The sequence below is a fragment of the Corylus avellana genome, chromosome 3, assembly GCF_965113065.1.
Source record: "Corylus avellana chromosome 3, dhCorAvel1.hap1.2, whole genome shotgun sequence".
Classification (NCBI taxonomy): domain Eukaryota; kingdom Viridiplantae; phylum Streptophyta; class Magnoliopsida; order Fagales; family Betulaceae; genus Corylus; species Corylus avellana.
Genome location: NC_142492.1, coordinates 21,968,833 through 21,985,642, shown reverse-complemented (window position 1 = coordinate 21,985,642; position 16,810 = coordinate 21,968,833). Strand labels below are relative to the sequence as shown.

At 37.2% G+C, this 16,810-nt stretch overlaps 1 protein-coding gene across 1 annotated transcript; it reads left to right on the top strand.

Moving 5' to 3' along the window:
• The first annotated feature begins 4,829 nt into the window (after positions 1 to 4,829).
• Positions 4,830 to 15,503, top strand: LOC148586914 (uncharacterized). The gene is made up of 4 exons (XM_088514394.1): positions 4,830 to 5,129; positions 11,045 to 11,115; positions 14,484 to 14,601; positions 15,013 to 15,503. The coding sequence occupies exons 1-4, from the start codon at positions 4,830 to 4,832 to the stop codon at positions 15,463 to 15,465; spliced, it is 942 nt and encodes a 313-aa protein (XP_088370520.1). The 3' UTR covers positions 15,466 to 15,503.
• The last annotated feature ends 1,307 nt before the right edge of the window (positions 15,504 to 16,810 follow it).

Genomic DNA, 16,810 nt, shown 5'->3' with positions numbered 1-16,810 from the left:
AGTCCCATGCAGGTCTCGGTCAGCTCCTGGGCGGGTCTTGGGCAAGTCCCGGCGGGGTCCCGGTCAGGTCCCGGGCAGGTCTGGGCGGAGTCCTAGGCGGGTCCCGGTGGGGTCCCAGTCAAGTCCCGACGGGGTCCCAGTCAAGTCGTGGACAGGTCCCGGCAGCGTCCCGGGCAAGTTCAGGTCAAGTCCCAGGCCGGTTCCAGGGAGGTCCTAGTCAAGTCCCAGGCGAGTCCCAGGCAAGTCACAGGCGAGTTCTAGTCAAGTGTTGGGAGGGTCCTGGGCAGGTCCCGAGCAGGTCTTGGGCAGGTCCGGCCGGGTCCCGTTCAAGTTTGGGGCAGGTTCCGATCAAGTCCCAGGGCGGGTCCCAGGTAAGTCCCGGTTAGGTCCCGAGTGAGTCGCAATCAAGTCCCGGCGGCTCCTAGGCAGGTCCCGGTCAGGTCCCGAGTGGGTCCGAGTCAAGTCTTGGTCGGATCCCAGGCAAGTCTCGGGCGGCTCCCGCTCAATTCTAGGCGGGATCCCAGTCAAGTCCCTAGCAGGTCCTAGCGGCGTCCTGGGCAGGTTCCGGTCAAGTCCCAGATGGGTTCCAAGTAGGTCCTGGTCAAGTCCCAAGCAAGTCCCGGGCAAGTCACGGGCGAGTTCCAGTCAAGTCCCGAGAGGGTCTCGGGTAGGTCCCGAGCAGGTCTTGGGAATGTTCGGGTGGGTCCCGTTCAAGCCCGGTCAGGTCCCGGGAAGGTCTTGGCGTGATCTCGAGCGGGTCCTGAGCGAGTCTTGATCAAGTCCCAGCGAGGTTCTGGGCAGGTCTTGGCAAGGTCCATCGATTTAAGAATGAGATACTCACAGTAGGAAAATGGTTTACGATTTTCAAAACTATAAACCATTTTCCGAAAATTAAAGAAAAATTTTCGGTCAAAAGGAAAATATTGTTTGTTGACCACTATTTTACGTCGAAGTAAACACCGTAAAATGCAAAAATCATTTTGTGAAAACCATTTTACTTCGAAGTTAACGTTAGTCTAATGAATTGTAGGATTGGACAATTCTGAGTTCTATATCTAAAACAGTATTAACATGAATATCTGGCTGATTTTTACATGCCAAGAAAAGGAAGTGTATATGTCATGATTAGAGGTGAAGATCTAAAATTTGGAAAGGTGATTCCAATTCTAAAAGCAGGCCTGGCTTAATTGCATAGGAAAGATAGTATTGTAAAAGAACGATTACAACATTGACTTACGTGACAAGGTAATCATTACAACTTTAACATTCTTCTTTACTTGTGGGCATAAACTTTCTTTTAATAGGTGAGACCCAATATGTGAAATATTTAATTTAAATATGAGGGTGATTTGATGGAGTTATAGTTCGAAATCATGATCTCTAGCTTTGATACCATAAGGCCCAACATGTGAAATATTTAATTTAAATATGGAAAAAATTTGACGGAGTCAGGGTTCAAACATAGAACCATTGGCTTTGATACCTTGTTAAATCACCACTTTTCTCAAAAGCTTAAGCTGATAAAAAAAAATAATAATAAATAAATTGAATCACTTAATCAGTACTTTAACAAAAAAGACTATTATCTCAAATAACTTTGTAACTCTAATTTGATAATGGATTCTAAATGCTTAATCTGGTTAGGATCGGGAGATACAAATTAAAAAAAATTATGCGCCATGAAATACATGTTACTATTGTGCCAAATACCCACCTAAATTAGTAAGCAAATACTTGGTTCGTTTTACTCGTAAGTGCACAAGATCAAACGATAGTATAGAGTGGTAAATACAAGATTATTCCCCCGAGGATTGATGATTTTATCTGGAATTGATTTTCCAAATTAAAATTAACAAATTGTTACATATTTGCAATGTTGAAAAGAGATAAAGATAATGAAAAGGTTAGGACTTTGATATCCACCACTAATCCGACTCATTGAGACAAAACTAGGCTAATGTTCCAATCATGTGGTATAATTAATGATTGTCAACCTAAGGGCATGGTATCTACACTTTAAGTTATTGATCTTCATAAGTAATGAATTAGACATGATATCTACTCTAATTCTTTTCTTCCTGAAAGGATTTAGCATGGTATATATCCACTAAGTTGTTCTTTATGGAAACATAATTCTATGGAGATTGACAAACACATGAGTCATAGGGCATGGTATCTACTCCTAATTTCGATGTTGATTAAGCCAAGAACCCATGATGAGGTTCTTTTGTCACTTTATTAAGTTCAAGATTCGGTTATCTAAATTGACTTAACTAACAAATACATACCATAAAATATGAGGAATTCAATCACATAAACATAATCAATTAAAATAAACCACAATATAATTGAAACAAAGGCACTAGTATTAAACTTAAAAAGGCATGATTATAGCTTCAATCTAACTCTAACAAGAAATTTAGTTACACATAATAAAACTAAAACTAAAGAAAGAAAAGGAAAAGAAAAAACCGGAAAACGCTTCTTAAGTAACCTCCTATTCCTCTATCTAGAATTGTTTGTTTTTCTAAGAGGCTTAGAGGTTTATTTATAGGCTTTAGGAAATCCTAGAAACCCTAGAAAGCCTAATAAAATCGGAGAACAAAACCAAGTCAAATTAGGGTTTGGAAAACCTAATTTTAAGTGAAAAATAAGTCTTTCCGCATCTAGGCCATGTGAGTGAGCTCGATCGCAGTGCCTTGCGCTCGATCGTAGCTTACGCTCGATCGTTCCTCTTTTGCACTCGAGCCTAGGTGTGGTGCGCTTGATCCGAACACCAGCTTTTTCCAAATTTGCTCTTTTATGCTCGAAACTTCCAAAAACGCTTCTTTGTCCTTCAAACACCTAAAAATAGACAAAAAACATAAAAAATGAAGTAAAACAACACAAAATAGTACAACTAAGAGATTAACACATATAAATTAAGGGCCTAAAATATTTTAGCACTCATCACACCCCCAAACTTACATATTGCTAGTCTCTTAGCAATACAAAACTAAAAATAACAAGAAGCAAAAACAAAAACTACTCTATCTCCAGTGTCGTAGGAAACATGATTGCATTTAGTATATGTAAAAAGCCTTTTAAACCCCTAGGCATCCCTAATAGGACGAATGAAGCCTCGTGAGGGTTTAACAGAGATGCTAACCATGAACATTCATGCACAATTCATGTCATCCTCAAAATTAAAGTATCACTCAAAATCAAAATTTTCAGGCTTAAAAGGATAAACCCCATCTTCACAATGAGTTGAAATTTCAAAGGTTTAATCACTTGCAAAAGGCAGGCTAAGGCATCACAAGTTCAAAATGGTATAAGGTGAACTAGCATATAAATATAAAGGTTACAAGTAGTTCAAATGTGCACTATCTCAATATATCAACTTCCACTGGGACCCTTATCAAAATGAAAACTATGGCATGGAGTCAAATTATTATTTTTTTCTTTCGGTCAAGCTGTGCAATGTTTGATTTTCTTAAGCTTTCTAATTGACTCATTTAACGAGTGTTATGCTAATGCATCTCAAACCAGATGGTTTTAGGGCATTAGGTGTAAACAGCCCTAAAGAATTACTAACTCGAGTCAAAAAGGATACAGAACTAAACTAACCTTGACATTAACCAACTTAAAACTATCACCTTTTGACGTGAACACTCATTGCTTAATGAGAAAAGAGGTCCAGTTACTCAATAAAGAACTTAAGATTGATCAATTTTTTTTTTTTTTTTTTTTTTTTTTTTTCATGCCAAAGTATCATTCAACAAGTCACCCAAGACATTAAAACATACACAATCAAACTCACATGTCATACCTTAGAAAATATGTGCTAGTGTGCTTGTATTAATGAAATCAAAGAGATGAATTCTCATATGCCTAAAGTAAGTAACCAAACTTAGAAACTCTATCATCAAATTATGTGTTCAAAATTTTAAACTCACCAATGAAAATCAAATCACAATTCTTAGATCAACAAAAATTTTAAGACAGATATGAACATGCACTTTTTCTTAAAAAATAATAACAAAAATAGGGACAAAAGTGTGTGTAAGGTATCTCCTATACCCCCAAACTTAAATGACACATTGTCCTCAATGTGTATATAGCATGGAGAGATCTCACCTAGGAGATGGGGGAAACTGGCTGGAATGGTATGGCTCATGGCACACCCCCAAACTTGAACTCAAGCACACTTGTCCCTGAAAAAAAGAGAGGCTAAAATAACAACAAAAAACAAAATGAAAAAAATAAACAACAAAAAATAAAAATGAAAACAAAAACAGGAAATAAAAAGAATATGTTATAGGGTGCATCCCATGAGTGCTAAGTTTAATGCCTTTAGCCAGACTATTGTACTCCTCTCACTGCTGTTCGGAAGAAGATGCTACCCCTGAGGCAAGTGGCAATTGTGCTAGTAAGGACTGCAGCAATTCTTCTTGTTTTTCTAATCTTTGGTCCACCATGAACTTGTCCTCCCGGGCTTCTCTTCTTTGATCAGCAAGCTCAAACTGGAGGAACGCGAATTCATCACAGATGTATTGATAGTGTGAAATGCCCATGGTGACGGTCTCCTCCCCCTCCTCTACTTGCTCAACTGCAGGCTCATTCATGTCCATAGGCTCTTCCTCAACCCTTTCTATATTAGCAGCTAGTGCTTGAGGTACCCGTGGCGTATGAGAATAGCTTTGATTTCATTGGATTCTGCCAAATTGCGGGTGCTCAATTACAGGTACATCTGCTGGAGTACCCTTAATGCCCTTTTTCCGAAGGATACAAGTGAGGAGAAATGGGAAAGGTAATCCCCATTTGTTGGTACTGTCCATGCCCCGTATATGCACCCCGTCGCAAAACTTATACATCTGGCTCCATATGAGCTCAAGAATGGAGCACCAATAGCCTTTATGAAAGGCGTAGAGTGTTTTGAGAAAGAGGCCTCGTCCTTGAGTTTTGTGACTCAAGGGACATGCATTCCGATGCATGATAGAATACACAAGCCAGAGTTGTGGAGGCATCTTGACCTTGCCGCTTGCAATGCAGTGATTGTCGGCGTACTGTCCTTCACACACGTCTCAAATAATATCTGCAATAGTGAGCATGGGGGGATCCTCTTCAAACTAATATTCTTATGGAGGGTACGTTTACTCGCAAGTGCACAAAATCAAACAATAGTATAGTACGGTAAATACGAGATCATTCCCACGAGGATTGATGATTTTATTTAGAATTGATTTTCCAAATTTAAATTAACAAATTGTCATAGATTTGCAATGTTGAAAAGAGATAAAGATAGTTAAAATGTTAGGGTTTTGATATCCACCACTAATCCGACTCATTAAGACTAAACTAGGTCAATGTTCTAATCATGTGGTATAATTAATGCTTGTCAACCTAAGGGCATGGTATCTACATATTAAGTTATTGATCTCCTTAAGCAATGAATTAGACATGGTATCTACTCTAATTCTTTTATTCCCTAAAGAATTTAGCATGGTATCTACTCTTAATTCCGATGTTGATTAAGCCAAGAACCCATGATGAGGTTTCATTATATATATATATATATATATATATATATATATATATATATATATATATATATATATATATAATGAAACCAATCCATCTATTCGGGTTTCCATCTATTCGCTTTCAACCAATATGATTAAATTGTTTCATTTTTATAATGCATCTACACTCTATGTGCTCATTTGTTCAAAATAAAAAACATATTATGAAGGTGGCCATGGGAGGTATTATCATGGAACATGGTTTAATCAGAAAACATCGAACAAAGTTTTTTTTTTCAAATTAACTTCTAATAGACTAGGTTAGAAAAAATTCTTTCAACCTATATAATTGGGAGAAAAACTTTGTCCTTATTATATGATGAGAAAAATGTTAATTAAACATATAAACACTTGCATAAACCTTTCTTTTATACACATTCCAATGATTTATTTTAACAAATTGGCCATGATGGAAGCAATCAATAAATTATTGCATCATTTGTACATGTTAATCTACCACCCCACTTGATTCTAAGAATGCTACAATAACAATAATAATAATAATGGGAGTGCATCTACAAAATCGGTGGGCTAAAATGTACATCGTCAATCAATTAGGGATACTAAATCAGTATTTCGTATAATACCATGTTAAACTAATTATTATAATACAAATTACCGTATAATACACAATATTGTTCACGTGTATATATATATATATACCCAATCGCCGAAGATGGAGAAACTGAGGCCGGGGAACCGCCGGAGACGAAGACAATGACGGCGAGGACGAACGGCATCTGGCCGTTAGAGAGAGAGCGAGTTGGCCGGAGCGGGTGAGTGAGTGAGTGAGTACTGTGAGATGGAGGGGGGAAAATGTGCGGCGACAGCATAAGATTGGGTGGCCAACAATGAGAAAATCGTTGAGAAGGGGAGGGCTATGCAAGCTGCACGCGGGAGGAAGAAGAAAGAAGAGGGAAAATGGGAAAGAAAAGGAGCTGCTGGCGCATGGGGAACCGTGGCCAAATCTGAATTATTGACGTGTCAACATGTGACACATCAAGAATTCTTGATGTGCCACTTGTGGCACGTCAGAATATATATATACTTTAGAGAAGTCCCTACTAGCTTAATGCATGCCTCATAGATGGAATCAATAAAGAATGTCTTAATGAAAAGGGAACTAATAATAACAATAAACAATAATTGAATAAGAATAACTCTTAAAATGAAGATCATAATGTACAGGAGTAGCAAAAATCTTTTTGAAACTTGTTGACACTTTAAAATCTTAAAATATGAAGAAAAATGTACCCTTACCTGTCTAGCTAAATTAAAATGTTAGAAAAATAAATGCTGATTAGCACCAGCTGGACGTACATGTTATAATTTGGACAGGTTCACAGAGTTGTAAGGGCACTTTTAACACTTTTTAAATTGTTAATGTTTCTTATTCGATTATTTGATAGAGTTTGTGCAAGAGACCTTATAAGTAAATAGAGTTTTTTAGCAGGTGGTCGCTCTTCATGATCGACGGCTCCATTCCGGTTTTTGGCAATACCTCTCTTGCAACAACCATTTCACGTTGGTTGTTGCTTTTACCGCTTAGAGCTCTTCACTGAGTTATTATGCTATTTATTACCGCATTGTGCGGCTCTTAGAGAGGCCTGACTCGTTTATAAATCTTTGGGGATCATGAATGAAACCATTGCCTACCATTTATGTGTTTGTGTTTGTTTATACTGCCTTTCAGCCTGTTTGGGCTTTGTGATTGGGGTGCATGCCCACCCTGTTATTGTTGTTCGATCCCATGTAACCCATTTTCTTTATTTGAATAGAAAAAAGAAAAAAAAAAATAGATGTCATACATTTTTTTTTTCCTAATCAAATAGGGTTGATGGAATAGCACAACAGTTTTGTTTTTGTTTTTGTTTTTTTTTATTTGTGTTTTTATATGTTGAAGTCACTTATACTATGGCTTTTTGCATAAAAAGCAAAAAATAAAGACAACAATACATAGAGAAGAGATCAATTAGAATGCTCTAAAGAGAAGCTCTCTAATTAAATATCAAAGTGAAAAAATTAAAGTGATTTAAATTCAATTTAATTTTAAAACTTTTATTTAAATAATTTAATATACTGACATGGTAAACTACCACACGTCAATATTTATTTACGTGTCAAAATGACACGTCACTATTTATTGACGTGTCAAAATGACACGTCAGAATTTTATTAACATGTTAAAATAACACGTCAATATTTATTGACGTGCCATTTTGACACGTCAATATAATAGTTTACCACGTCACTATATTAAATTATTTAAATAAATGTTTCAAAAATTAAAATGAATTTAAATATATTGACGTGTTGAATGTGCCACATAAATAAATATTGACGTGGCACATTAAACACATCAATAAAATAATTATTGACGTTTCACTTTTGGCACATCAATAATTACTAATTTGACAAAATTTTGTTACTATTTATCATGTGAAAAACCATCCGATTTTTGATAGTGAGAGAGGTGTTCGTAAAAGTTGGGTGCAAGTGTAGCAATTCTGATAACGAATATCCAAATTGTACTTCTATCCCAATATTTTATTCTACAATTCTTAAGTCAACCGGCTTAGCTTAAATACATAACAAACTGTGTTGACGTTCGTTGCTAAGATCAACAAGCTGGCTCGTGTTATAGTATATTTTAGTAAGAATTATTAAGTTAAGCAAAAGTCAACTATGAGACTGGATTCCTAGTGTGACTTGTGAGTAATGAGTTTATAGGAATTTCTGAATATATAACTAGGGCTGACTTTTTATTCATTTTCACTTTTTTTTTTCTTGGACACACTTCTCTCTATTTTAATCCTTCAATTAATTTTCTCTATTTAGTACATTTTAAAAAGTAGTGCATCATTAATATTTTTGGACATCAACATTCTTTAAAATGCATTAAATTAAATGAAAGAAATAGAAGAAATTTAAAATGAAGAGAATCCTTTTCCATGTGGTTGGTTGTTTTTGCTCAGAGACCATCATATTTTACGGCTCTTCTTTAAATAAAACGGCTTAAATCAACAACATGTGTGTTGACATTGACTGCATTATCATTGACCGAGTTCAGAACCTTTTTTACGCAGTTATGTGCACAAACGTTGAAAGTTGATATCTTAAAACAAATGAAAGTCGACATTGTAATAATTTTATGCAAAATGGAAAAAATATTTCTGCTAGCTTTTTTTGATGTTATGATCCATCTAGCACTTCATTTACCTCGGGAGGCCGAGCTTGTCGGGCCTGTACAAAACCGTTGGATGTATCCGTTCGAAAGAGAATTTAAAAGATATAAGAAGTGGACGCATAACAAAGCGTGTCCAGAGGGGTCTATTGCCGAGTGTTACCTAGCTGAGGAGAGCTTGACCTTCTGTTCCAGGTATCTTCGAGGGATTGAGACAAGATGGAATCGTGAATGGAGAAATGTTGACGTTGATATTGTAGAAATGAGCCAGCGCTTGGATGTTCTCTTCCAACGAGTTCGGCCGTTAGGAGCAGCTAAATTAGTAACACTGAATGCTAATGATTTTAGTAGGGCACGATGGTATGTACTTACCAACTGTAACGAAACGGCCTCATATTTAGAGTAAGTTTAGTAATGGTCTTTGTGTTTTACCTGTTACGACATGTTATAATTTTAGCGTTGACGATCATTTACCAATACATTTATTTTTCATGCAGTGAACATTATAATATGATCAAAAGAGCAGGTGGCCATGACATTGAAAAAAAGCATGAGGCTAACTTTGAACGTTGGTTCCATAAACGTTTATACAATAGTGGGCGTACTACAGACAATGGCTCAAAACAATTAAACGATCTTGCATGCGGACCTGATCGTCATGTTAGATCGTATAGAGGTTGCATCGTGAATGGGGTTAGGTACCACACGAAAGAATGTGCAAAAACTCGTACTACCCAAAACAGTGGTATTTCTGTTTCAGGTGAGGATAAAACCTCAATAACGGAGTATTATGGTGAGTTAAAAAATAGGGTTAAGTACCTAATACCCCCATGGGGTTTAGAAACTTTATTTTTACCCCCCTAGGGTTTCATTTTTATCACAGGACCCCCTAGGGTTTTGATAAAGGACCAACTTAGTCCATCTGTTAGTTGACCGTTAGGACTGACACGTGGACCAATCAGATGTTGACACGTGGCACCTATTTAATTTTTAAATTTTTTTTAAAAAAAAAATTAAAAAAGAATGTTAAAAAAAAAAAAGGGAAAAAAATTGAGGGCGGCCGAGCCACCCCCTTGGCCCCCATCCGGCCAGATGGGGGTGGCCAGACCACCCCCATGGCCAAAGGGGGTGGCCGAGCCACCCCCAAATGGCCAAGGGGTGGCTCGGCCACCCCCAATTTTTTTCCTTTTGTTTTTTTTTTTTTTTTTCAAAAAAAAAAAAAACATTTTTTTTTTTAATTTAAAAAAATTAAATAGGTGCCACGTGTCAACATCTGATTGGTCCACGTGTCAGTCCTCAACTAACGGTCAACTAACGGATAGACTAAGTTGGTCCTTTATCAAAACCGCAGTGGGCTCCTGTGATAAAAATGAAACCCCAGGGGGGTAAAAATAAAGTTCCTAAAGCCCAGGGGGTATTAGGTACTTAACCCTAAAAAATATTCCAGAGTTACGTTACCATAGCCAAAATTTTGTGTACTTGTTTGAATGTGATTGGTGGGATACTGGGAGTGCAACAGGAGTACGAATGGACCAAGGCTTCACGATTGTGAATACTTCTTGTAAATGGTGTGAATCCGACCAGTTCATCTTAGCATGTCAAGCTTCGCAAGTGTTTTACTTGGATGATCCCAAATTGGGTGGTAATTGGAAAGTAGTGCAGAAGTGGATCAATAGAGACATTTATGATATTCCAACCGTACAAAAGGGAGATAATACAGAAGATGACCAAAGACTCAGTGATGACTCATACTAGGAAGGTGAATGTGTTGGGGGTAATATGGTCTTTGTTGATGAAGCAAATGTTGAAGCCTCCACTCAATTACGTAGAGATGATGCGATAATAACAATTGATGAATTATATATTCAACTTGATGCAAGCATGTTTGCCAACGATAACTTGCCGGACGAGGACCATGATACAAACTTTGATGAGGAAGAGGAGTTATGTAGCGACAATGATATAGACTCTGAACACGAACAATCATCTTCAAGTAACAGTGATACAGATTCTGAATATGAATCTGATGATGAAATGTGTTGAACATAAGCTCACATTTGGTGTAAGTACAAAGTGTATTAACATATTTAATGAAGTTGATGCTCTCTCTCTCTCTCTCTCTCTCTTTCTCTCTCTCTCTCTCTCTCTCTCTCTATATATATATATATATATATATTGTGTGGTGTTTTTTTTTTTTTTTACTACCATGATTATTGTACGTTTGTCAAAAATATTGAACATGATATATGGTTATAATTTGACTAATATAATTTTTTGGTTTTTGATTTGTTAGCAGATTGATCATAACAATGACAACGACAGGATGCAAACGTGTTCCAGTAGCATGAGGCCGAGGCCAAGGTCAAGGTAGGGGCCTTATTGACGAGCATGAGAGTCTGACTCCCAATTCTGGGTTTGGTGATACAGATATGTAAATGTCGCCCTCGCCCCCCTCCTCCTCGAGTCAGTAGATGGGCATCCTTCGCACGAGTCTAATAATCCTATTCACTCATTGGCAGGATTGGATTCACAGGGAGCCGCCCCTACTGCATCTTGTAAGTTCATGAATTATATGTTTATGAAATGTTATTTTTGTATTATTTTGGTTTGTTATAGACATTTGACAATATACTTTTCCAAATATAACTTACTACATTACTATGTTTTGCGTAACAGCTACCACGTCTGTCAGAAGTGTAAGGGGTAAGGCCAAGTGTAAGAAGTTGAGTGACCACGTACTTAAGAATGGTCCCTTAGTGCTAAACATGCCAAATAGACACCGAGCACCTGTAGGCGAGAATGCAGCATAGTTTGCAAGCAAGATTTGAGAGATTATTCGTAACATGTGCAAACTCCATCACGGTGAATGGAAAAAGGTCCCATCTAAGGAAAAGAGCAAGTTGCTATTTCATGTTCAGGTATGAATATCAATGTAATGTTTAAGAATATGTTTCGTATGAAAAAATAATGTGACACAGTTTTTACCATTGTTTTCTTATCTAATATGTATCAGTCAAACTTCGCATTGAATATGGAACGATACGAGCACATCAAAGCTGTTGAACATAAATTGGGTCGTGCATATGCTAGGCTTCGTTCGAACTTGTATAGGGACCACTACAAGAAATATTTTGAAGGCATTGATAAAAACGATGATGAGGGGATTGCCAAGGCTAAGGCTATTGGGGGGGAAAACGTGCCAGCAGGGTATGGTCCTGAACAGTGGAACCTAATATGTGACTCATTTGATGACTGTAAATGGAAGGTAAATATATATTATTATACTGATTAGAAAATTCAGATTGATATAATTTGCATGCACTTGAAGACATTTTATGAATAATTGTGTTTTTTTTTTTTCTCCAAATTTCATAGAAACAAAGCACATAGAAAACAGAAGCAAATTGGAAACAAAGCACATAGCTAGGACTTGTTCATTTGTCAACGTCATTTACAAAAAGGTAAGTATCTCGTAGCATAATTTAATGAAAGTAACATTATTTAGTGTAAACTTTGATTATATGTATTATGTGTAGGAACAAGAAACAGAAGTGAAGCCCAATCCTGTTGAACTATATGAGGCTACCCATACAAGAAAAAAGGATAAAGAGTTTGTGAACAACAAATGCAAAAGTCTATATGTAAGTAAATGTTTACGCTCCGATCATTAAGTTGATTAGTGAAGAACATGAATAGTAAAGTTGCATGAAGTATATATTAAACTAAGGCCAACTATGACTTGTGCAGCTTCAGATGCGCGAATTAACAACCAGTGAGGCCTTAGAGGAAGGCAATGTGGAGGGAAGAAGTGTGGACGACCGAATGCAAAAAATAGTCACACAAGTGCTAGGGGGCCGATGATCTGGGCACGTTAGAGGAATGGGATGCGGTCTTATTCCTACCCCTTTAAGTACTTCATCTCAAGCGTTCGCCCACTTCAACGACCATGACGAGTGTAGGAAAAGACAAGAAGATACTCAAAGCGAGCTTCAATAGACTAGAATCGAACTTCATAAGTACAGGGAGAATTTGCAAGCCAACGTTGAGGAAACGAACAAATTGAAAGCCACTGTTGAGTTCTTAATGTCACGTATTAGAGGGTTAGTGAAACTTTACCTATGCATTAATTTTACAAAAACACACATACTAAGTAATCGTTAAAAAGCTTATTGATTATTATATGAAATTCTATTCTTCTTAGGTGTGGAGTGAGCTTGATTGGAGGTGAATCAACTGAAGCCAACAATTGAGGGAGCTTTGGAATAACCATTTATTTAGGATGTACTTTTTGATACCATCTATTTGGGATATATTTTTTGATACTATGTATATGGATAGTTGTTGGTACTTTCTATTTGCTACTGTGTATTTGAGTATTTGTTGATCGTGATCTGTTTGGTAATGTATATTTGTTGGTACTTTTTCTTTAGTTTATATTATGTTAAGATATTCGCAAAATTTTTGGTTCAAGAACTTTTGAGTTAGTAAATCTCCCTTGACATGTTTATCAAGGTTAAAGAACTTTGAGTAAACAATGCAAGGAAGTAATATTATCTTTCTAAATTTTATTTTTAAGTGTATGCAGGATGACAAGAGTACAAGAAAGTTAAACCACCCAAGCAGGTTCTCACTTTAATATGTTTCATGAAGAAACACATTTTTAGTATCTCTTTCTCTATCATGTTGGGTTTCATTCTCATTGTCTTTAATATTATATATTGGTTCATTGTGGTAGATTACTCAAATTGCTTATGAGGATGAATTGGCAAGGAAGAGGATGCAGATAAGTACTTTATTTTGGGTTCTGGAATTTTGCTGGCCATAGATTGTAAAACATATATTTAATAGTTTTCTCCCTCGGAAGGTTTGGTTCATGGGGCAGTTCTCACATAGTTTTGATGATTTTGATGAGGTTAGTCATTTTGAGTTACGTTTCTTGTGGGCATTTAGATTAGTTTGAAGATTGTTGTCTGATGTGGTGAAGTAGTGTTAATGCATAGTAGTCTTCTCCAAAAGGTGTTAAACTTTTAAACTTTGCCAATATTTGTGGTTTTCGGCTTGTGTTTCTAATGATAGGTGTCGTTATGTAGTTTTAAGCCATTATTCATGATATGTTTAGCCTTTATATTATATCATTTTCATAATTATAGGATAAAGAGGTATAAGATTATATAAAATTCAAAAATCATCATTTTTTCTCTTTACATTCTCAACAAAATAATGGAGAATCTAAATTTTCGCTTTTTTCTTTTTTCTCTTTCCATTTTCTCTTGGTCTCTTTTTCGACCCCATAGATACTACTATTTTGTGCTTTTTCTTCTACTAGGAGTTGTGATTTGTTGTGTGGCAAAACGAACTATGTTATGTTATGTTTGTCCCCAAAGTCTAATTTCGTCGAACATGTAGATGTAGCTATCCACCCTCAATTATATGGTCACTTGCATTCTGTGCGTAAATAAAATAATTTTGCCATCAACACTTAACTCGAGATTAATATGCAACGTCCACTACACCATCCAAATTAGGGTTAAAATTAATGTAATAGTGGGCAAATGAATGGTGGGCTGCACTAAGCTATCAAAATTAATAGATTACTGCCTTTTAATATGTAATGTCCTCCCTACATCATCTCCCAACTAATATGTTAGTTTTGACACTTATTTGGAGAAGGTAGATTGGATATTGAATGACCCCATAGTTTAGGGTAGATAGCTGAACTTAACCATTTCATTTAGTTTCAAGAAATTTGATTGGTTATGCTTGTTATTTTCATTTCAGGTTCCTAGCATAGAGATTGACAAAACCCTTCCCGCGTTCTTCACAGATTGGGATCCAGACTCTAAAATGTTTATGGTTAGTCTGTTTAATATTTGCTCAACTGCTTCCAATGTTTTTAGATGTGATTTGGCACAAAGATTGACAGTTTGATTGAACAGTCTACCTGGTCTGAGTTGTTTATAAGTCACTGGATTAAAAACCTTTTGTAACCTAGACATGTCATTTGATTGCTAGTGGGTCAGCTCTTGGTCTTAATTCTCATTGTAGCTCTCTCTCTCAATTTATTTTGGCACCTACTGACGCAACCATGTAGACCAACTTACCTACTGGCTGAATTGGGCTGGACAATCTTTTCTTTCTCTTTCATAGGCCACTTGCTAGTCTGGTTAAAATACACTAAATTTTCTTTTTTCAAGTTTTTTTGTTGGTCTGTTCCTGCTAATGGTAACTTATCTGACCCTTTTTTTTGTGTCTGTCAATGTGAAGTTGCAATTATATTTTAAAATCAAGCCACCAGAGGCAAACAAACCTCAACCTGCCCCTACAGCCAACGGTACAGCGGCCCCTGGTGTCCCACCAAGGTCTTTGCCACCACCACCCCAAGGTCCATCCCCACCACTTCCTCCAACGCAAGGAAGGCCACCTGGTGCACCTCTTGGAAATCCTCCCAGAGCCCCTCCTCAAATGCCTGCTTCATTCCCACCACCACCTCTTACAGCAAATGGCCCTAGGCCCATGTCTTCTGGTGGGACTCCACTTGTCCCTGCCCCACCTCCTGTTGGTACCGGCACAATGGCGAATTTCACTCCTGGTACTAGGCCTCCAATGCCTCCCTCACATGGTTTTCAAGCCCAACAGATGCAAGGCCAGGGTGTTCGTCCACCGCCACCACCTCCTAGCATGGGGCAACATGTCCTCAGGCCACCCTCATCTCAGTAAGCAATTCTCTATGTAGTAGTTGCACCAGAACTGTGTTCGACTACTCTGCTTCAATATGTAGCTATGTCCAAGCTGGTACTTTGAATTGTTTATTTTGCTATATGTCTTTAAAGCTTTGAGTATCTTTGAGACTGCAGATATAATATGATTGCCCTCACATGTTTGCTATTTGTTCTCTCTCTCTCTCTCTCTCCCTCTCTCATAGAGGAGGCTAACGTTTATTGTAATTGGCTTAGGACTCACTAGCTCATAGATAAGTACCAAGTTTGCACTTATGAGTAAGTGCTTCAATATTGCTAAGGGACACCAAACTTATGCTAATGAATGTGTGGCTAGAGTTCTTTTTATTCTTGATTCTCTGGAGAAACTCTTTATATCACTGCAGGTAATGGAAGATAAATCTTACTATTTTAGACAACCAGCCTTAACAATTTGTCAATCAATTCAAACAGTTCAATAAAAGACGATGCTTTCATGTCAACAAGCATGTCAGAAAGAAAAAGAAAGAAAGAAAGAAAGCTTTAAACAGACTATATGTACATTGATGTTTTGAATTTTTTTAGCCACATCTATCTTTAGTTTCACTCAAAACAGAGTACAATATTTTTACTCTTGTCATGATTAATATTGTGGTAGAAATATTGTGGTTAGGAGTTAGCCGATATATGTTACTGATACTAGTGTTCCCTGGTTCTGCGATAAATCGCAAGTGGAGTGCGATCGATCGTAAAATATAAAAAACATACTGGTTTCACGATCGAGCGCATGCCCAATGTGCGTTCGAGCGCAAAATGTTAAAAACCCATAGGTCCTGCGATCGATCACACGTGGAGTGCGATCGATCGCAAAAGGTCAAAAACCTACTGGTTCCGTGATCGAACACATGCCTAATGTGCGTTCGAGCGCAAAATGTCGAAAACCTACTGGTACTGCGATCGATCGCACAATCGTGTTCGATCGAGCGCAGATTAATTTTTTTTTTTGATTTTTTAGGACCATTAGCGTCCACAAAAGTGGACGCTAATGGTTAACTATCAGCGTCCATTTTGGTTTGGATGCTGATAGTTAATTTTTTAGGACCATTAGGGTCCACAAAGTGGACCCTAATGGTTAACTATCAGCGTCTACTTTGGCTTGGACGCTGATAGTTATTTTATTTATTTATTTTTTTTTAGGACCATTAGGGTCCACTTTTGTGGACCTTAATGGTTAACTATCAGCGTCCACTTTGGTTTGGACACTGATAGTTATTTTTTTTAAAAAAAATTTTTAGGACCATTAGGGTCCACTTTTTGTGGATGCTAATGGTTGACTATCAGCGTCGACTATGGCTTCCGTTTACATC

Bases quoted from the DNA above. Each gene is read 5' to 3' on its own strand.
- LOC148586914 (XM_088514394.1), top strand. From the start codon at position 4,830: ATGCACCCCGTCGCAAAACTTATACATCTGGCTCCATATGAGCTCAAG. The intron at 11,116-14,483 runs GTAGGGGCCTTA...CATTTCATTTAG, and splicing joins AGGCCGAGGCCAAGGTCAAG to TTTCAAGAAATTTGATTGGT. The intron at 14,602-15,012 runs GTTAGTCTGTTT...GTCAATGTGAAG, and splicing joins CAGACTCTAAAATGTTTATG to TTGCAATTATATTTTAAAAT.